Raw genomic sequence first — 22631 nt, forward strand, 5'->3', positions numbered from 1 at the left:
AGGCAGGCTACGCAATATGCAGGCTACTTTCCTGCAGCTGCTGCCTCTCTGTTGGACTACAGTACTGCACGTTACTCAAGAAACTTTTTTTTTTTTTTTTTTTTTTTTTTTTTTAAATGTAAAATTAACATTCAAGGCTTTTCAGAAAACATCCGGGGCTTGAGCCCAAGTAGCCTCCCCCTAGCCCCGCCCCTGGCATGGACGTGAAGGTTCAATGTCAATGTGCTTGCTGTGGTGTTGGGGGGGGACCAAAAACAAGAACTTAAGTCATCAATCATTTAACTGACAGTAATTTCACATCCTGCATTTCACATCCTGGAGGCAATTTAGGAGGGATGTGATGGAGTTGGAATCCCCTGGAAAAGGAGACATTGGGACTGTGGAAGACAGAGCCCAAAGGAAGCATATACAGAGCAAATAAAATGGGCCCTAGGAAACACCATAAATAACGGGGGCAGTAGAGGATGAGAGGGTGCCAGTGTTAACAGAGTCCTGTCAGTTAGATAGGAGGCAAACCACATGAGGGCAGTGCCCTGGATGCCAACCAGTTCTTTAAGACAGTTTAATAAATAGACTGATCAACATTATCAAAAGCCGAACTGAAGAACATCTATAATGGCACTTTAAAGACACTGAGCTGAGGAAACCCTGATGTACTCTCAAAGCTGGAGGCACTGAAAATATTGATCATAATTAATTAATTTTGTTGTCTGCTCTCAAAATTGCTTTCCTCTAATAAATCTATTCTCACATGCCCTAAAAATCTAAAGGGTAAATATAAATAATATATATATATATTTTTAAGATTATTTTTTGGGCTTTTTGCCTTTAATTGACAGGACAGTGTGAAATGGGGAGAGAGAGAGTGGGGGATGACATGCAGGAAAGGGTTGCAAGCCAGAATCGAACCTGCGACCGCTGCAGCGAGGCATCACCTCTGTACATGGGGCGCTGGCACTATCCACTACGCTACTAACACCCCAACTTTAGTATTTTTAAACCATATTCCATATTTCTGTGTCCAAATGACAAATAGTGACAACCGTTTTTGGAGTGTTGGTGTAGTATTGAGTGAGAGTGCTGCAGCCAACAGTGAGGGAATAGACTGCAATGTAATATACTAAACCTAACCACGTGATTTTTGTTGCCAAATCCTAACCACAGGCTCTTGTTGCCTAAACCTAACCATTTGTTTTTGTTGCCTAAACCAAACCATGTGTGTTCGTTGTTTAAGGAAAAAACAACAACATCAATTTGCTTTGACCTAAATTTCCTGTGAAAACGGAAGTGTATCTTGAAGGAAGACAATGCATGTAACAGGCAGAACTTGACATGGTGTCCCAGAACATTAACAACCAATGCACCCAGGGTACCTTGCAAGTTGTATGTGGACGTTCAAAGTCCATGACAAAAATGTCAATATGTGACAAGGTCAGGGTGATAATGTTTTGCCATAGTTTTTTCCTGTGGTGCTATTTTATTAGCTATAGTAGGCCTGTAGTATTTCAGTAGTAAAATTACTTATACCTAATATTTTAAACAGTATTAATACAGTATAACAAGTCGTGTTTCTAATTGTTTTTGAACACACTCTAAAACATTTCTATTGTAACAATATGATGATGTTATGGTAATTGTATAAAATTACTATTATCTTTGTGATAGTTGTAGTGTTCTCGTGCAGGGTGTATGGAACTCTGACTGAACACCAAGGTAAACCAATGCCAATGAAGACAGAGTCTGCAATAAGTTTGACCATTTACTGACAGGCTTCTTCAATGACAACAGTGAAAAATGTTAATAAAAAAATACAAAAGTATAATGCATCTGTTTTTAACTAACATTGCATTGCACATGAATATAAATAAATGTGATTTTAACTAACTTACCAAATGTCCATTTTTAACAAATAGCATCTAATATATACTTTTTAACATTCCTAAAATCATAAAATCAACTTACGGCATTGCCTCTATGATGTTTGCAAGTGGATGAAGATGGATTGCTCCAGGGGTATGCAGCACATGTTTCTCATGGCAGGACCAGGTAAACAGGAAGTAGCGGAAAAGGAAATTACCTAACAGGATGTGATGTCACTGTTTCAAGAAATGAAACACTAATTTAATAAAGAAAATGCTGCATTTTACAACTTAAACATTAAACAGTCAAGAAATAATCTAGTTCTTATTTAAGAAACAAAACTAAATTGCAAACAAATAAAAGTGCATGTGAATCTGCCTTCAAGGCAACACAATACTATTACCATGGTGTTTTTTGTGTTTCAGTACCTTTTCTATATTATTTTTAAACAGTATTAATATTGTGTTTCAGTACTTGTTTCTGAATGCACTATAGAACAGTCCTATATACTATGATGATGTTATAGTGAATGCACAGAATCACTATACTATCACTATAGTGTTTGTGATAGTATTACTGCCATGGCCTAGGTATGCCATGTTCTAAGAAATTAATTCATGTATTTCATATCCGTCAGTGTGGTTTTAGTCTTGAGTTAAATTTCCCATTAGTTTTAGTAGAGGAACACAAGGCCAGTGCCACAGGTTACTCACTTTTTCTGTGCTCTGTGGGAGGACATTTTCTTTTATACACTGAAGCTATCGAGGGCCATATCCCTAAGTTTTTTTTTTTCTGATATCCCATAAATCTATTGTTTTTGTTAAATGTAAATATTGTTCACTTACAGTACATTATGTACATTACTAAAATTGTTGTTTTCACAGTTAGTATGAAGCAAATCTGTTATCTTAGCAACCAGTCTGTAACCCATGTAGCATAGATGAACAAATGCATGCCGTTTTATGGTACATTAACTTGGTATATTAACTTACCGAGATTCCACTATTTCAGTGATGATAATTTTACATAAGTAGCTATACATATTTTCAGTTTAGATATAGTAAGCTGTGTGTGTTAAAGTGTACTTTAATATTACGCCATTAAAAGTTTTTTCTAAGTATACTTAGGAAAAGTACACATTAATGTAAGTTCATTCTAAGATGGATTACAGTTTACTTACTTACTACAAATAAGTAAAGCGGTAATTTAGTGTACTAATGAAGAATACAATTATATTCACCCTTTTTCTATGTCAACCCTATTTTTGCTGTCAAAAGTTAAGATTTGTAAATTGTTTGCAAGGCAGGGGATAACTCACCCTGCTTCCTCAACAGCTTCCACTTTAGTTGTTAGTTGTGATGGTGAGTGGTGGTGTTGTGGTCAATTTCCTCTTGTTTCCAGTGAAAGGAAATCAAAAATGCACATGTAATGACAGTCAGTAGCAGACTTACAACTCTATAATATTACACTAGTAGTTTTCTATAACGTGTTAAAAAAAAGAATAATAAATAATAGAAATAATAAATAATAATTTAATAGTAATGCTATTGTTTTTTTTGTAAGGGGACACATACATGCATGCTTTAAGCATGGATAAAGCTAGCATATTTTCACATCTAACTGGGTGAATTAAAGGTTTGTTAATCAAAGCAGAGTTGGTGATGGTTGGAACAGTGGAAAGATGAACCAAGACAGCTTTTGTGAGTAATATTTTGTTTCTGTTGACTTGAATAAAGTGTGTTTTACAGGTTTTTCAAGGTGTTTTTCAAGTTACTGTTAATTTAAATAGAGTTTGGTGGGTATGGCAATGGCAAATAGAGTCCGATGGCAGTCAGTACAGGTTACAAAAAAAGACACCAAAAAAACAGAGAGAGAGAAAAAAAAATAAAAGAAAAAAGAAAAAAGAAAAAAAAGAAAAAGAAAATTAAAGAAAAAAAAACAAACAAGAAAAACAAGAGAAAAAAAAGACAAGAAAAAAACTGAAAAAAGAAAAAGAATACAAGCATACACAAGATTTTTACATTACAATTTTTTTCCTAACTGTACAATGGTACGCAAGGAACTAGATGGAAGTTAGGATGTCCCTTCAGAGCTCCTGATGTAGGATTCCCATTTATTCCATTTTTGCATGAAGAAGTCAACTCTGTTCAAAAGTCTGAAGGACAACTTTTCCAGTGCTGCTAAATGTCCAAGTGTGCTAGACCAGAAGTTCAGAGAGGGTGCACTGGGGGCTTTCCATTCACACGTAATTAATTTGCGACCCAACATCAGAGCTGTTTGAATCCATTCTGCGTTTAGGGGATCTATATCCCTGAGAAGAGAGGGATCGCCCAACACAAATAATCTGGGAGAGAAAGGAATTTTACATTTCTGAATGCATTCAATATGAGAACTAACTCCCGCCCAGAAATCTTGTATATGGGGGCAGTCCCACAGCATGTGCCTTAAAATGCCCTCTCCCCCCTGACATTTCCAGCATTTGGGGCTGACCCTTAAATTTACCCTGTATAGTTTAGATGGCGTCCAGTAGATTCTGTTTAGGATTTTAAATTGGATAAGCCTTGTTATAAGATCTCTGGACATCTTTTCAAAGTTTTTTAATATCAGGTTCCACTCTCCACCTGTAAATGATGTGTTCAGGTCAGACTCCCATACTGCTTTAAGGGCAGAGGCAGACTTGTCTGAGCTACGAAGTAACAGTGAGTAATAATATGATGCTTCATGACATGACCCAAACACCTTAATTATCTGTGTGGGAATATCTGCATTGGCGGGTGGAGTGGAGGGGGATCTGAATGTTTGAACAAGTAAATGTCTCAGTTGTAAATAACGCCAGAACTGATGCTGAGGTAATGAAAAGGAATCCATTAAATTTTTAAAAGACCTGAGAATGTTCCCCTCATAGAGATCACCTAGAACCTTGATTCCTCTGTCAAACCACACTTTCCACATAACAGGTGAGTGGCCTCTACATAGCTTCTGGTTTAGCCATATAGAGGCTGAGAAATGATGATGAGAGTCAAATTTACATATATCAGCGACTGTCTTCCAAAGCCACTGCATATGAGATATAATTGGTTGAGTTTGCTCATCTGCTGTCGGCTTGGTTGTGACAAAGTGAATAGGATAAGTTGGCTTACAGAGGGGTCTCTCAATGCTATACCAGGGAGGGGCTCGTTCTGGAGGTAAGGACCAATGGGCCAGATGTCGGAGGCCGAAGGCTAGATAATATAAAAGAAGGTTTTGGATACCAAGTCCACCCTGATCCACTGGTCTCTGCAGCTTTGTTAAATTCAATCTAGGGCGTTTGCCGTTCCAGAGAAATAGATTACATAATCTGTCAAATTGTTTAAAGTATTTCAATGGTATATTAATGGGAAGTGATTGTAATAAATAACTTAATTTTGATATGCAGTTCATTTTGAGGACATTAGCCTTTCCCCACAGAGAGAGATGTAGAGGTGTCCATCTATCAATATCAATTTTGAATTTCTCCAGTAAAGGTTCAATATTGATACGTATAAGACCTGAGAGTTGTGGAGGGAATGTTATACCAAGGTACTTGATCCCAATAAAGGGACATAGAAAGTTGCCTGGTTTGAACAAATTTTTAGGGCAGTAGCCTGTTAGAGGGAGTGCCTCCGATTTTGCCCAATTGACTCTGTATCCTGATAATTTGGAAAACTCATTGATCAATGCAAATAGGGATGAAAGAGACCGTTTGGGTTCTGTTACCAGGACTAATGTGTCGTCCGCGTACATCATTAACTTGTGAGTGCAGTCACCTATTTGGATAGGTGACTACCGGGGAAATTTGGGTCTTTGGGTATGGCTGCTGCTAAAGGTTCCAGTGCCAGCGCAAATATCAAAGGGCTTAGCAGGAAGCCTTGTCTCGTGCCTCTGCCAAGCTCAAATTGCTGTGAGAGCACGCCATTGGTAAGGACTGAGGCTCGAGGGTGGGTGTACAAAAGATGAATCCAGCCAAGAAATTTGGTGCCAAAGCCAAAAGCCTCCAGGGTGGAGAACAGGAACTGCCACTCCACCCTGTCGAAAGCTTTTTTGGCGTCTAGTAAGAGGGCGGCTGCCGGAGAGTCTTTGCAGCGTAAAGTCCACATTATATTGATTAGACAAAGTTATCGACCGAGCTGCCACATTTTATAAATCCCACTTGATCTGGGTGTATCAGCGTGGTTATCACTTTACGAAGTCGAGCTGCGAGTATTTTAGTGAGGATTTTGCTCTCACATCCAATTAAGCTGATGGGCCTGTAACTTTTACAGTCGAGAGGATCTTTGTCTGTTTTGAGAATTAAAGAAATAACAGCATCAAGCAAAGAGGGAGGTAGGCTGCCCCTGTCTATAGCCTCATAATACATATCAGAAAGTAATGGAGTAAGCTCATTTACATAGGTCTTGTAAAATTCGTCTGTAAAGCCATCTGGACCAGGGGCTTTACCAGAAGGGAGATTTTGATTGGCCTCAGTTATCTCCTCCATAGTGAATGGCTAATCGAGGGAAGCTACCTGGTCAGCTGACAGGGTGGGGAGACCAAGAGGAGTTAAAAAAGCAACAATTTCCTGCTTACTTACGTCGGATTCAGAGAAATAAAGGGTAGAATAATATTTTTTAAATGTTTCATTTATCTTATTTGGATCAGTTATTAATTCCTGTCCTTGCATCCTTAAAGCAGAACTTATAGAACTTAGAGCTTCCTTTTGTTTAATGTATCTTGCCAGCATGTGCCCAGCCTTGTCCCCTTCTTCAAAGAATTTTTGTCTAGCTCTAAACAATACAAATTCATCTTTATGGGTTAAAATTGTATTTGGCTCATATTTGAGTATAGTTAAAGAACATAGATTGGTGGACGATGTGTTTGATTTAAAGGCCCTCTCTGCTAAGTTAATTTTTTCCTCTAGCTGAAGCTGCTTGTTGATGCTGGACTTTTTTTGAAAGAAGCATATTGTATGATATGACCTCTGATGACAGCCTTTAGCGCTTCCCATATAATACCAGCAGAGGGTGCAGAAGGCAGACTGATTTCCTTATAGGAGTTTATCTGAGCTCTTAGAGACTCTCTGAATTCTAAATCCAGTAGGAGGGTAGAATTGAGTCTCCATATAGAGGAACGGGCAGATTTGTTAAAGGGAAGCATGCTGAGAGATACAGGGGCATGGTCAGAAATTAATATGTTTCTGATAATGGAGGATGCAACTGAGGAAGTGATGAAGTTTGAAATAAGAAAAAAATCTAATCTAGACCATGTGCCATGAGGGGGTGAGTAAAAGGTATAATCTTTAACATAGGGCCCTGGCTGATCTACTTATGTGGGTAGCGGCTGGATTTCGATCTATAATATGATCCAAAACTAAATTAAACCCCCCCCCCCCCCCCCCCCCAGTATGACGGGATAATGTCCAAGGTCATTTAATTTAGACTCCAGTTTCCCAAAAAAGGAGGGATCGTTTAAGTTTGGAGCATATATATTACCTAATATTATAATTTGACCTTGAATTTCAGAGAGTAAGAGAAGAAAACGTCCAGCCTCATCACTGACTTCTTGAAGACATTTAAATTGCAGTTGTTTATTAATTAAAATTACAACACCTCTGCTTCTATTACTACCACATGAGGCAAATACATGACTTATCCAGCCCTGACGAAACTTTTGGATTTCCTTAGGCATTAAGTGTGTTTCTTGCAATAACACAACATCACACTTCTGAGATTTAACGAATAATATGACCTTCTTTTTTTTTAATTGGGTGATTCATTCCCCTTACATTCCATGTCAAGAGCTTTAACCCTTTTTTATCTGCCTGCATTATGTTGTTTATTGAGTGTCACAGTCACTGAATAATATAATAAACTGAGTTCTAGTTGACCTATCGAAAGTTGTACCATCATAGTAGGAACATGCACAAAAACACTAAAAAAGAAAAAAAAGTGCATAAAGAAAATAAGTCCAAAAACTGGGTGAGAAGAAAACTTCACCCCTCGGTGCTCTAATAGCGCTACATCACCAAAGAAAAAAACACTTAGGTCTGTGGTTGCCAGCAGTGATGGCTTTTAAGGGGAGCTGTGTTGCAGTAGACATCCTCATAATAAACTAAGTGAGATTAGGATCAATTATTACGTCTCTCCCTGGACTATAATGGGACAAAAAGTAAGAGCAAGAGGAAGGACAAAGAAAAAAAAGTCCCTATCCAGTCCAATCAAAATAATAATACAAAGCTAACCAATATATTACAATTTTCTGACGTGATTCATAGATCATACAGTCCCAGTATTCCAGAAATAAGTCAAGTTATCATATTCACCTACATGTGCATTATACCATTTACAGTTGTAAATTCATATGCAGAAATGCTTTACTGTAGGAGGGAGTGTAGTGGAAATTAACATAAAAGTCCAAATAATAGCAATCAATCTCACCGGCGCACGTTATTTATCTTAGGAGTAAGAGCTGCTGGATGATGGAAGGGAGTGGATAAAGCCGGCCGCTTTCTTCGGGTTGTCAAACTCGCGTCTTCCTTCAGGTAGTTTAACCACCAGTGTGGCAGGATAGATGAGTGAGAATTTAATGCGGCGTTCATGTAGCAGCTGCTTACATTGGTTGAACTTTGCACGCGTCTCCGCAACCGGTCTCGAGTGTCCGTTCCATAACACCTTTCCCTTCCTTCAGGCGGCCTCTGTAATCTGCTCTCTGTTCTGGAACTTCAGGAATCGGGTGATGATGGCCCGCGGCGGGATGTCACCCTCTGGTCATCGCCTCGCGATGGATATGTGTACCTGGTCAATTTCAATCCCGCCGGGAAAGTCGAGCTCCAGGAGCTGTGGGATGTTGTCGCGGAGGAAGGAGAGTGCGTCCCGGCCCTTGCAGCCCTCGGGGAAGCCGACGAACCTTAAGTTGTTCCGTCTGGCCCTGTTTTCAAGGTCGTCAATTTGATCCACTTCACTCTTTGTTGCAGGAGGCTCTTTTTCCATGGCTTTGTTTGCGTCTTCCAGGAAATCCAGCCGAGATTCTGCATTGCCAATTCGTGCAGTGATTTCAGCCAGTTTATTTTCCATAGCGGCAGTTGCTCGCTGGATACTGCTCAGTTTTCCCTCCTGTTTCTCAGAAGTGTCTTTGAGTAGTGTGTATATTTTGGCAATGTCCGCCGTTCATGTGGCATTGTCCACATCTGGCCTGGCGGCGTCAGCGTGGTCCATTGTGTCCTTGTCGCCATTGCTCTGCGCTGATCCGGTCTTTGTGGTGCTTCTTGTGGTCGGAAATGGTTTTGGTGGCATAATTGCCGGTTAGCTTATAAATAACAGTTCAGGAGAGATTGATTCGTTTGTGCTATCTCAATCTATTTTAACAAATACCGCATCAGCAGCCACAGCTCTTTCTCAAGCGGCCATGTTGCTGCTCCCTCTCACGTGACTCTCCTTGGGGCTGTTTTTGGTTAAACATAAAGGATCTCTTTACCAAGAGACACTTAGAATGACAATTTGTGCCGTTAAATGGCAAAAAACAAGCACTTTTAGGGAAGTACAATGACAATGCATAATTGCCCCTATTAATATTTTATTTCAGCCTGTTTCACTGCTGCCGGCTGCAGTGATCTTGCTCAATACAGGATCAATTTCAAAAACTGTTGTCTCTATCAGTCATTCAGACTTAAAAACATGGACATGAAAAAAAGAAAATTTAGCCGTTGATTGATGATGACTACTACTACTTGTTGTAATCTTTTTCTTCATTTTTAATTTGCATTTAATTTAGCTTTGATACACTGTAACAAAAGCTTTTCCCTCTCCCTCAGCTGGAATGATAACCATTAGAAAGAGCAGTGTGCCAGTCGGGGCATCGGACACAGATTCGCGCTGCCTGACCAACAGCCAGGTAACACATGCAGAAACACACACATACACCCAAGATGCAATATGTTCCAACATGTAAGGGAACTAAAATAGTGGTTGTGAAAATAAAATGTGATATTCTGAACCACTAATGCAGCACATTATTGCAACATTAATATCTTAATTTCCTTTCTGAAAATTTCTACATACAGTTTTAGTTGTTACACAGTTTAGTTTTACATCAATGACCAAAATTCCAGACAGCAAAGTAGGGCTCTATTGTCCAAGATGTGGGGTTGGTCAAGTTGGTGGCTTGTGGTTTTTCAGTTATATTTTTAGCCTATAAATTCTCATTGCCTTACTTAATGATAATGTAAAAATAAGGGATGCACCAAATTTTTGGCCGGACATTGATATTGTTGACTGTGCCAGCAGCCTATTGGCAAAGATGACATACATACATATGTATGAACAATCCTGATTTCCAGCCAGGATTGTCTGATACTGGTTTTAGACAATGGGATAGTTGTGGCATTAGTAGACTGAAAGATTTTTTTTTCCTTCCAGTGTGGTAATGACATTTGAATAAATGTTTGGCCTAAATTTGATATATATCACTTTACATTCTACTGCTGGATAGTTTGTGGATTTCCCTTCTGGGGACCATTAAAGCCTTACTCATATTATGATTTAATTTGATTATATTTTGCGAACTGTCACCTTATCATGGTGGAGGAGTTTTAGTGTCCTAATGACCCTAGGAGCTGTGCTATCGGGGGCATTTTGCCCCGGTAGGGTTTCCCATGGCAGATTGGTCCTGGGCGAAGGGTCAGACGAAGAACGGTTCAAAAGACCCTTCATGATGGACAACAGAAAAACTGGTGTACCCGGCCCGGAGGGTTACCGGGGCCCCGTCCTGGAGCCAGGCCTGGGGTTGGGGCCCGTGGGCGAGCGCCTGGTGGCTGGGCCTTCTCCCATGGGGTTCGGCCGGGCCTAGCCTGAACCGCCTACATGGGCTTGTCCCCCTGCAGGCCCAGGGATCCAGAAGGGATGCGTGCTTTGTGGATCTGGCAGCAGACCAAGGCGGGGGCCTTGGCGGTCCAACCCTCGGCTACGGAAGTTTGCTCTTGGGACATGGAATGTCCCCTCTCTGGCGGGAAAGGAGCCGGAGCTTGTGGAAGAGGTTGAACACTACCGGTTAGATATAGTTGGCCTCACCTTGACACATAGTTCCAGCTCTGGGACCCAAGTCCTTGAGAGGGGTTGGACTCTCTCCTTTGCTGGAGTTGCTCCAGGTGAGAGGCGGAGGGCCAGGGTGGGCTTTCTGATAGCCCCCAGACTCTCTGCCTGTACGTTGGAGTTCACCCCAGTAGACGAAAGGGTTGCTTCCTTGTGCTTTCGGGTCGGGTAACGGGTCCTGACTGTTGTCTGCACTTATGCACTGAACAGTAGTTCAGAGTACCCGCCCTTTTTGGAGTCCCTGGGACAGGTGCTGGATAGTGCCTCGACCAGGGACTCCATTGTTCTGCTGGGGGACTTCAACGCTCGTGGGCAATGACAGCAGGACCTGGAGGGGCATGATGGGGAGGAACAGCCTGCCCAATCTGAACCCGAGTGGTGTTCAGTTATTGGACTTCTTTGCAGGTTGCAGTTTGGCCATAACTAACACCGTGTTCGAACATAAGGATATCCATCGGTGCATGTGGCACCAGGACAGCCTAGGTCGCAGGTCAATGATCGACTTTGTAGTCATATCATTTGACCTGCGGCCATATGTTCTGGACACTTGGGTGAAGAGAGGAGCAGAGCTGTCAACTGATCACCACCTGGTGGTGAGGTGGATCTGGTGGCAGGGGAGGATGCCACACTGACCTGGCAGGCCCAAATGAGCAGTGAGGGTCTACTGGGAATGCCTGGCGGAAGAACCTGTCAAGATGATCTTCAACTCCCACCTCCGGGAGAGCTTTGACCGCGTCCCGAGGGCAGAGGGGGACATTGAGTCTGAATGGGCCTTGTTCCGCTCTGCCATTGTCGAGGTGGCTGTTGTGAGCTGTGGCCGCAAGGCCGCTGGGCCCAGTCGTGGCGGTAATCCCCGAACCTGCTGGTGGACACTAGAGGTGAGGGGAGCCGTCAGGCTGAAGAAGGAGGCCTACAGAGCATGGTTGGTCTGTGGGTCTCCAAAATCAGCTGACGGGTATCGGCGGGCCAAGCGGAGCACAGCAGCAGCAGTCCCGGGGGCAAAAACTCAAGGGGGAGGAGTTCGGTGAGGCCATGGAGAAAGACTATCGATCAGCTCCAAAGAGGTTCTGGCAAACCGTCTGGGGGGGAAGGTGGCAACTTGCTCACATTGTTTACAGTGGGGGCGGGGAGCTGCTGACGTCAACTGGGGACATTGTTGGGCGGTGGAAGGAATACTTTGAGGAGCTCCTCAATCCCACCAACACGTATTCCAGTGAGGAAACAGAACCAGGGGTCTTGGGGGTGGGTCGTCCAATTTCTGGGGCAGAAGTTGCCGTGATAGTGAAGCAACTCCGTGACGGCGGAGCCCTGGGGGTGGATGTGATTTGCCCTGGATATCTCAAGGCTCTGGATGTTGTAGGGCTGTCCTGGCTGACAGCCTCTGCAACATTGCGTGGACATCGAGGGCAGTGCCTCTGGAGTGGCAGACCAGGGTGGTGGTCCCCATCTTCAAGAAAGGGGATCAGAGGGTGTGTTCCAATTACAGGGGGATCACACTCCTCAGCCTACCCAGTAAGGTCTACTCCAGGGTGCTGGAGAAGAGGGTCCAGTCGATAGTTGAACCTCAGATTGAGGAGGAGCAATGTGGTTTTCGTCATGCTGGAGGGGTGTTTTGTGGATTTGGAGAAGGCTTACGACCGTGTCCCCAGGGGCATCCTGTGGGGGGTGCTCCGGAAGTATGGGGTTGGTGGCCCCTTGCTAGTCCTGTACTGAAGGAGCACGAGTCTGGTTTGCGTGGCCGGCAGTTAATCGGACCTGTTCCCGGTGAGGGTTGGACTCCGCCAGGGCTGCCCTTTGTCACCGGTTCTGTTCATAACTTTCATGGACAGAATTTATAGGTGCAGCCGAGTGGTGGAGGGTGTCAGGTTCGGTGACGGGAGGATCTTGTCCCTGCCTTTTGCGGATTCTGTGGTCCTCATAGCTCCATTGAACAGTGACCTCTGGCTTTTGCTGGGGCGGTTCGCAGCCGAGTGTGAAGCGGCTGGGATGAGAATCAGCATCTCCAAGTCCTTGGCCATGGTCCTCAGCCGGAAAAGGGTGGATTGCCCACTCCAGGTCGGGTGGTAGGTCCTGCCTCAGGTGGAGGAGTTTAAGTATCTTGGGATCTTGTTCACGAGTGACGGTAGGATGGAGCGGGAGATTGACAGGCGGATTTGGGTGGCGTCAGCAGTGATGCAGACGCTTAATCTGTCCGTTGTGGTGAAAAGGGAGCTTAGCCAGAAAGCAAAACTCTCGATTTACTGGTCGATCTACGTTCCAACCCTCACCTATGGTCACGAGCTCTGGGTAGTGACCGAAAGAATGAGATCGCGAGTACAAGCAGGCAAAATGAGTTTCCTCCGCAGGGTGGCTGGGCTCAGCCTTAGAGAGAGGGTGAGGAGCTCGGACATCCGGGAGGGACTCGGAGTAGAGCCGCTGCTCCTCCACATCGAGAGGAGCCAGTTGAGGTGGTTCGGGCATCTGGTCAGGATGCCTTCGGGACGCCTCCTTTGGGAGGTGTTTCGGGCATGTCCAATCGGGAGGAGACCTCGGGGCCGCCCCAGGACACGCTGGAGGGATTACATCGCCCGGCTGGCCTGGGAACGCCTCGGGGTTCCCTCGGAAGAGCTCATGAAAGTGGCTGGGGAGAGGACTGTCTGGGCTATTTTGCAGAGGCTGTTGCCCCCGCGACCCGGACCCGGATAAGCGGAGGCGGATGAGTACGACGAGTGCGAGTTGTATTGTTAACCTGAAATTAACTATTACATAAAGCTGTAAGATAAATATAGTGGAGTAAAAAGTATGGTATTTCTTTCAAAACATGTATTTTAGTAGAAGTATAAACTGGCAGAAAGTAAGTATGTAAGTAAAGTATGGACCAAAGTAAAGTATAACTAATCATAGCAGCAGCAGGAGGCATCTGGCAGGACCATGGCAGCAGCACAACCAACATGTCACACTACCCAGGCACCGCTGTGATATAAGTTAACCTGCGAGAGAGTGGAGCACAAAGGCTTCGGTGAAGAAGCTGAGTTAGTGACATGCAGTGCGGAAGAGTTAGCAAGATGCAGTAACTGAACATGAGTGTTACCAAAGGAGAGAGAGAGATGGAGAGAGAGAGAGAGAAGGAGAGAAGGTGCTCGGTGTTTTATAGGAGGTCCCCTGGCAGACGAGGCCTAAGTCAGCCTAACTAGGGGCTGGTACAAGTCACAGTCTAATTAAAGTCTTAGTTAGAGCTACCTGTGTTGGAAACATAAATTAGGGCGTCACATGGAGGCAGTATGTAGGAATCAACATTTCTAGGCGTCATACGAAGGCACCAATTATGTTGGGAACAACAATATTAGACCTCACCATGGGGACACCATTAATGTTGTAAATTGGCTATCGGAAATAATTATTATTATTAATAACAATTAAAATTATTTTATAAATTGATAAAATATTAATTAACACTTATTAATAATAATTATTAATTATGTTAAATAATGCGACTTAATTCACATTAAATCACCTTGTGGGGCACCATTCCTGGAAGGGGAAAATGATAGCCAGTTAAAGATAATAGTCTCATGAAATACGTTAAACTATTAATTTGGAATTTTGATTAATAATTAAATAATGACCATAGTTTCCAGCGTGTCCTCTGGCTCCCATCACATCAACTGGTCAAGCGAGGTATATGGCCGACATTCCACTGATGAAAAATTTTTTTGGGACGGCAGTAGCTCAGTCCATAGGGACTTGGCTTGGGAACCGGAGGGTCGCCTGTTCCGAGTCCCCATCCAGACCAAAATATGGAGCATGGACTAGTGGCTGGATAGGTGCCAGTTCACCTCCTTGGCACTGCCGAGGTGCCCTTGAGCAAGGCACCGAACCCCCCCAACCGCTCGAGGCGCCTCACCAAGGGCAGCCCCCTCACTCTGACATCTCTCCACTTTGTGCATGTATAGGTCCTGTTTGTGCATGTGTGTGTCTTTCGGACCTGTGTGTAATTGACAAGCAAGAGTGAAAACATTGACTTTCCCCTCAGGGGGATTAATAAAGTAAATAAACTTAACTTAACTTAAACTTAAACTTAACCAGAATTAATAGTAAAACATGACAGATTTCGGAGTTCTTGACACAGCAGAGGTTGACTATTTATTCACCCTTGTGCAACATTAAACAGACAGTAGGCATGATTCCAAGAATTATATTTATTCATAAAGTAGCAAAGCAAAACCAAACACACAAATTCTAACTAACAAACTACATACAACCTTGGTGTGTGTGTGTGTGTGTGTTTGAGTGTGTGAGAGAGGGAGAGAGAGAGAGAGAGAGAGAGAGAGAGAGAGAGACAAAGGCGGGTGTGGTGATCAAAGGGCCGTTTGGCCTACAAAACAAAATGGCTGATAACAGAGAACTACAAGATGGCCGAATCAAAGCTGGCTTCAGATCAAGGGAGGTCTGACTGTGTGGTCAGGACAAAGACAAAGGAAAAGAAGTGGGAACTTTGAGTTGCCTCTTTGGGTGTAGCTCTGTTGAAAGCCTATTTGTTAATGAGTCTATGTAAATGTGATTTCTGTTGCAAACGGTCTGGATTAGTGCACACATTGTTTAGTTGTGTGCAAGAATCTGTCTGTGAACAGCATTAGCAAACTAAACACTTAGCTTTGGCAAATCCAACTAACCAATGACCTAACTGCAAACAATCACAACAATAACTGAATGACCGCATTAAATCACATACAGCAAGTTAAACAGTCTTGCTTAGCCTGTAAAGCTGTGATAAAGCTATGGCCAGTTGTTGCGTTACCAATCCTTGAATGGATGGAAGAAAGAGTCACTTGGTGGTGTGCTGCTTTGTTAGCCGGCGGAAGAAGGCTGGAAAGAGCTGTGGTTCCAGATGCAGTGTTTGGTGTGTCCTTTGTTCCAAAGGTGGAACTCTGAGGAAGCCGGTCGCTCAAGGTCTTTACAGAGTTAGACGCTGGATGCTAACCCACTTGGTTCTCCTTGTTGCCAGAAAGCTAGTTGCAAACCTTGTGCTTGCAAGTCTAATTTCTCTGGTTCAGGTTTGCCTGTCCCTTGAGCATGGGCAAGTCATGGTCCAGGAAGAAGAGAGTCTGTGAGCAATTGCCCTCCCTTTAGTGGTTTGGGGCAATGGAACAAGGGTCTGGTTATCTGGCTGAGAGGTGTGGGCTGCTCGAGAGAAAATATTGTCTGAAGGGAGCAGACCTTCTACAGATGCCTGTGACATGACAGAGTCACATGTCACTGTAAAAGTCCTGTCCAATCAAGTTTTGATGACTGGTCTCTCCCCCTGTGGAGATGAGTGTCAGATAGCTGTCTTTGTTTGAATAACAAAGAGCACGCAGAGAAGAAAAGTCTTCACATGTTCAGTTTAGATTTTAACAAATGACAAATCATCTGTGGTCCTGTGAATCCCAACACCAGATAATAGGTAATAGATACAGTAATCCAGCCTAGAGGTATTTTTTTGCATCTTTCCGGTTCAGGATAGGCCTAATTTTCACAATATTATGCAGATGAAAAAATGCAGTCCTTGAGGTTTGTTTTAAATGGGAATTAAAAGACAAATCTTGGTCAAATATTACTCTGAGGTTTCTTAAGGTAGTGCTAGAGGCCAGAGCAATGCCATCCAGAGAAACTATGTCATTAGATAGAGTCTCTGAGGTGTTTGGGGCCAAGAACAATAACCTCAGTACATAAGTGAATCATGCCAACCTTTGCTCTGTAAAGAACTTTAAATCCCTAAATCATTACAATTGATACAGTTGGTTATAATTATTATTTTGATTATTAATCAGTGTTCCAGATTGACAGTTTAGTATATTTAATGAGGCTGAATTATTTATTTGGCTATCATTTTCCTTTTTCAGTAGGTGATGCCCCACAATGTGCTTTAATGTAGATCAAATCAATTTAATTCAATATAATATAATTGATAATTAGTTTTAATAATTATAAATTTTTTCTGATAGCCATTTTAATACTTTTAATCATGAGTTCCAAACAATGGCATCTGAAGATAACGGCCAGAAAAAAATCACTAACCAGCATGATTCAGTCAGCTCTGCAAGACCAACATGACTTAACTGAAACTCATTTTTCCAACATTGAATGGTACTTGGAGAGAAAAAAGAAAAAGAAAACAAACAAACAAATGAAAAAAACAAGTTTCTGCTACACCAAAGAACTAAAAAAATTTAAAGGACCACAAAGAACTATCTGTCCAAATCAAAGAAGTTGAGAAAGTGTTCAAACATAGATGCCAATTACTAGAAGAAACCTTGAGCAAACGTGTGTGTGTGTGTGTGTGTGTGTGTGTCTTTTGTATCATTCTATGTCCTCTAAAATGCTAAGGTTTTGGTGGGTCTGTGAAAGGAGCGTGGGCCAAACTCTCATAAGTTCTTTTATCCTCAGCGGCATTTAGTGGAGTTTGAGATGTAGCAAGGACAACTGATCAGTCAATCAGCTGCTACAGAGGCAAGTGAAAGGAAACTTTAAACCCAGCGTAATGAACTCACAAATAAATTAATGTGTGAGGAAACCCTGATATATTACTGTATATAGATAAAGCCCATACCTCCATTCTTTACATCTTAAAAAGTTTCATGAATTTGTACTCTCTGGTTTTAAAATGAACTGGTCCAAGTCGACATTATTACAGATGCATTGCTATCTAATACTGTCCTCCTTGCCTGTGTGTTAGAATATTGCAATGTCCTGATGTTTTTGCTGGACTAACAGAAGCCTGTGTTTGAGTGAAAAGGTGAATATCTGACATGCATTCAGTCTGGATATGCTCATACAGTATCTCTGTAGCTGTCACAGCATATTCTCTCTTTGCTCATTTGAGATGAATTGTGCCTCGCCTGGAAAGTGGACGACAGCCAACAGTGGCAGCAGCAGCAGATGGTGAGGAAAAAAGCAGCAGTAAAGTCAGACAGTTTCCAGCATCCTACAGTTTGTCGAGGAAGTCACAGAAATAGATCCTGTTGGATCTGATTTTGATTTATTAAAATGTTATCAGACCTTTCTGTCAGTTTGTTCACAGTGTCCATCTGTTTTGATTATGACTGAGTAGCCTGTTAAAATGCTCTACAGGCGATTTGTAAATGCCCATGTAAATCAGCATTTTTTTTATCAGTTTTTTCATTGACCATATATAAGTGAAATTACACTTTTTAGATTTTCAGACATTACAAATTCTTAACATAAGAACATAAGGCATAACATAACAGCCACCCCAACCCTCATCCACCCTCTCCCTCCCCATGGCGACCCCTTTACCATCCCATCCTAGATCTCTCCCTTTCTGGGAAATTAATAAAAAAGAAAACAGAATAAAAAACCCAAAACCAAGGAAAAAATGTAGCCCAACCCATAATATACACTTCTGCTGTAGGGACAATTCTAGGGTAGAGTCATCATTAAGTAAAAGTAATTTTAGTGACAATGGAATATTTACCTCTAGCATATCACTTAGAGTAAAACATATATATCGCATAAAGGCTACTACAGAGGGGTATTCCCAAAACATATGTAAAAATGACCCCGATACATTAAGTTAACAAAGGTCGCAGTTAGGAGATTATTTTCATTGCATGACCTTTCCTGGGAGTCAGATACATCCTGTGTAGATATTTGAAGTGGATTAATTGGTGATTGGGGTTTTTTGGAAGTATCACGTAAATTCTCCCATACAGTATTCCAGCAGATCTCTTCCTCACCCACAGAAGATAGGTCCCTACACCATATGCTTTCCACCGATAGAGGTGCAGGGGGTCCAGAAATAAAACTATAGAGTCTGGAGAGGGCAAAAAGTAATGGGAAGAGGGGACACCCCTGACGGGTACCCCTTGATATAGGTAACTGGGCGGAACAAATATTTCCTGTGTAGACCAGTGCTGAAGGATTGGAATACAAGACCTTGATCATCTCAATAAATTTTGAGCCTAGACCAAATACATCCAGAGAGGCCCAGAGATAATCCCATTCCACCCTGTTAAAGGCTTTTTCTACACCTAAAGACAGGACTGAGCAGGGAAAATCAATTGTACTTGCAGCATGAATGATATGCAAGAGGCGGCGCACACTGTCAGATGCTAATTGGGTCTTAATAAATCCGGTTTGGTCACTATGTATTAATTTTGTCAAATATGCTTCAAGGCATGTAGCAAGGACCTTAGCATAGAGTTTGACATCCCCATTGAGAGGGGATAGGGTCTATATTTACTGCATTGGGTAAGGTCTTCGTTAGGCTTGGGAAATGGTGTGAGCATTACTTCAGACTTATATAGGGTAGTATAGAATGTTTTGAATGCCAAATTAATTTCACCCGGTTCAGTTAAGGTGCGGAGGGGTGTTTTTGTAGTGGAAATGTAAGAATATTTTACATTTTGTTTCAGTCTTAAAGCTAAATCCACTGAAATAATATGTTCTCCTGGTTCTATGCATCAGTAAGGAATTCAGCTCAGTTCTAATTGTAGATATTTTGGCTAATAAAGCATCAGTTTCTTTGGCCTGCCGCTTGGCATCAAGCTGTGCCAGAGTATCCTCCAGTTCATTTATTTATAGGCTTTTTTTAAGATGAGATGGGAAAGATATTGATGAATCTCTTATTGAACCCTTAATGGACAATAACGCATTACTAAAGAATTCACAGAACTCTTAGTTTTTGAGAAGAGAGGTATTAAAATGCCAGCGTGATGCTCTAGGGGGAGTGCCCAGAAGTGTAAGATGGACTGAGACTATGCTGTGGTCTGATAAAAAGCAGGGTTTAATCAGCACATCAAGTATTTTCAGAGAAAGAGGCAGATGAAGCTAACAAATAATCTATTCTGGAGAAACTCTGTCGTCTGGCTGAGTAGAAGGTGTACTGTTTACATGTGGGATTAATTGTACGGTATAGGTAAGTTTAACTGAAAACTGAGAGAAAATCCTGTAAGTCCCTACAGGCACAAAATTGTGCAGCGGTAGAATGGTGTGTAGATTTATCCAATGCTATATTTACACAAGTGTTCATGTCTGTGCCTAATGAGAAATCTTGAAGATGAGATAAAACTGTAGTTAGATTGGGGAAGAAATCAGGTTCATACTGAGAAGGAGCATAGATAGAAATAAAGGCACATTTACGTCCTGAGATGACAGTTTGAATGTATGCAATCCTGCCATCCTCACTCATGGCAACATATCCACAAAAAACACAATAAGCTGTGAAACTAACCTGTTATCTTATTGAAAAAACAAAGTTCTTAGCCATTGAGGGACTCTGTGAAAATCTTTAGCCTCTTGTGGAGTGTTGAAGAAGTGGATTGCTCCTCTGCCCATTTCAGCCCAGCAGGATAGAGGAGAAAGATTTCAAATGCTGCAAGGCATCCATGGACTCTGAAAAGGCTAGGCTGCGTCTGAAAGTTTGTGTGCTGTAGTCTGGAGTAGAGGCTGACATTTTTTTGGGAATCCCATGGGTCACGTGATTCTCGTGGGATTCCCACGGGATGGGAATCACTTTCATTATTCTTCACATGACTGGGACGGGATGGGAAAAGAAGTCAGCGGGAGCGGGCGGGACTGGGAATCATAATTAGGCCTGTCGCGATATGCGATAAGTTTTTTTTTTTTTTTTTATTGGTTTATTTTTTTTTTATCAGGGACCATGTACAGAGAACACTGGACTCAACAGAGTAAAGATGCACTGCACCAGATTATAGCTTTTTAGCTAGTTTCCATCTGCAGTCCCTGAGACAGGCAAAAGAAGAAATAACAAGAGAAAAATTAAAATATTACAAAGAGACATATAAAAAGACAGACTGAAACGGTACAAGAAAATAGAGTGCATTGAAATCCATGGGACAACGCACACACAGCGTCCAAAGTGCGAGTGCTCACAGTTCCAGGAAACAGTCATACAAGGTGCACATGCCCATACAGAGCGCACAGTGCAATGAGGCAGATAGAACACCCACATGTCTCATTTGGTCTTCATGTAATCTGTACATGAAGTACATAATGCAAAATGAGAACAGGATATTCACAGGTGTTAAATGGCGATTAATCTACTACATACAGTGCATGGTGCAAGATGAAAACAAAATAATCACAGGTCATATAAGCAATAGATCTACACACTAAAATAGGAGACACATACAGGGTACCTATACCAATATGCAATGGAACAGTAACTCGATCGACCACTTATGAAAAGAAAAAGAAAACAGGACAGCATACCTCGACAGCAGAGTACCGACTCAATGCTGACAGGTTTGGTAAGTCGGTTAATTGCACGGTAAATTAAAAGGGATTAATTGCCATATTCATGTGTGTTTGTTTTCCTCGTCTCTCTCCACCAAAGACAGTGGATGACAAGAGCGTTCACTTCTGTGCATCGTCTGGCAGCCAGGTGAGTTGGTTCATTAGTGTAATGAACGGAGGGAAAGCTCTTGTCATCGAGTGTCTTTGTCTCTGTGGGGGAGGCGGGGCTATGGGCTACACACACACAGTGCAGTCTTCATGAGGGGGAGACAAGGCGGAGAAGAAAACAGAGAGTTGAGAGAAAGAGAAAAACATGGAACTTGTTCCTAAACCGAATGCCACGGCCCTGTGTGGGAGTGTTTTGGATTTAAACCAAATGACAGAGGGCAGCCCAGTAATTTGGACAAGCCGGTGTGCTGGGTTTGTTCTAAAAACATCTCAACAAAAAGAGTGAATATGACCAACTTAACTGCGCACCTGCTACAACAGTAACATGCTGCTCTAACACTGATGCTTCAGTATTAATAATCTAATGATGCCATATATAATATCAGTCAGAGGAACCAAACACTACTACTGCAGTACATTAACAACATTTTTCTCTCTCATAACTGGTTCTTATGATGTGTTGTCTGACCACATCAGAAATCAAATGTGTTTGTCATTCTGAACAGCATCAAGGTGGAATGAATGTTAAAATAATTAGGCAATAAACATCAAAACACAACATTAGATGTCATATTTGGGTTTATATTCAACTAAGGTAGGCATTTTGTGATCCATGTACTATAGATATATATATTTTTAGGGCCCGAGCGACACTATTGTAATCGTGCTGTTTATTATTAGGGCCCTATTATTAGGTCCCTATTGTTTTTCTCCTGATTTTTTTTTTTCTTCCGCCAAAATGATCACATTTTTCACTGCCTGAACATACCCCAAAACTCACCAAACTTGGAATATAAGTCACACTTGGCGAAAAATTTTATAATCTATTGTCCTCCTGAATTTCCACCACTAGGTGGCGCTATTATTAAGGAAAGTGCGTTTTGGCTAATAACTCCCATATACTTAGTCACACATTCAAAAACCTTATATCCACACGTTCAGTGAATTGTGCTGAATCTTGTGGTATAGGCCATGCCCATTTCTGCCTACCATTTTTTTTTGCAAATTTGCAAAATGTCACAAACCTACTTTTTCGAACTCCTCCCAGGCAATTTCACCGATTGGCATGAAACTTTTCAAACAGCATCTGTGGACCCTCCCGACAAAAAGTTATTAAAAGAATTTCGATAGACCAAACAATACTGAAGTTATTAAATAACAACTTCCTGCAGATTTCGTTCTAAAAAGGAAGCACTGCATATCTCCACATTGGTGTATCCAAATGACATGAAACTCAGTTTACCACTTCCCCATGAGCCCCCGAGACTCTGTACAAAAGTTCGGGTG

The 22631-nt window shown here is 42.0% G+C and overlaps 2 protein-coding genes across 2 annotated transcripts in view; one reads left to right on the top strand and one right to left on the bottom strand.

The window, feature by feature from the left end:
* The window catches only part of LOC144465027 (uncharacterized), a 38119-nt gene extending 29192 nt beyond the window's left edge, over window positions 1-8927 (bottom strand). The window contains exon 1 of the mRNA XM_078172843.1: window positions 8649-8927. Within this exon, the coding sequence (XP_078028969.1) occupies window positions 8649-8927 (279 nt within the window). The remainder of the gene's footprint in view (window positions 1-8648) is intronic.
* LOC117271561 (voltage-gated inwardly rectifying potassium channel KCNH6-like) overlaps window positions 1-22631 on the top strand; it is a 414055-nt gene that overhangs the window by 206482 nt on the left and 184942 nt on the right. The window contains exon 6 of the mRNA XM_078172846.1: window positions 9665-9744. Coding sequence (XP_078028972.1) covers window positions 9665-9744 — 80 coding nt within the window. The remainder of the gene's footprint in view (window positions 1-9664; window positions 9745-22631) is intronic.

The sequence above is a fragment of the Epinephelus lanceolatus genome, chromosome 12 (genome assembly GCF_041903045.1).
Source record: "Epinephelus lanceolatus isolate andai-2023 chromosome 12, ASM4190304v1, whole genome shotgun sequence".
Taxonomy (NCBI): domain Eukaryota; kingdom Metazoa; phylum Chordata; class Actinopteri; order Perciformes; family Serranidae; genus Epinephelus; species Epinephelus lanceolatus.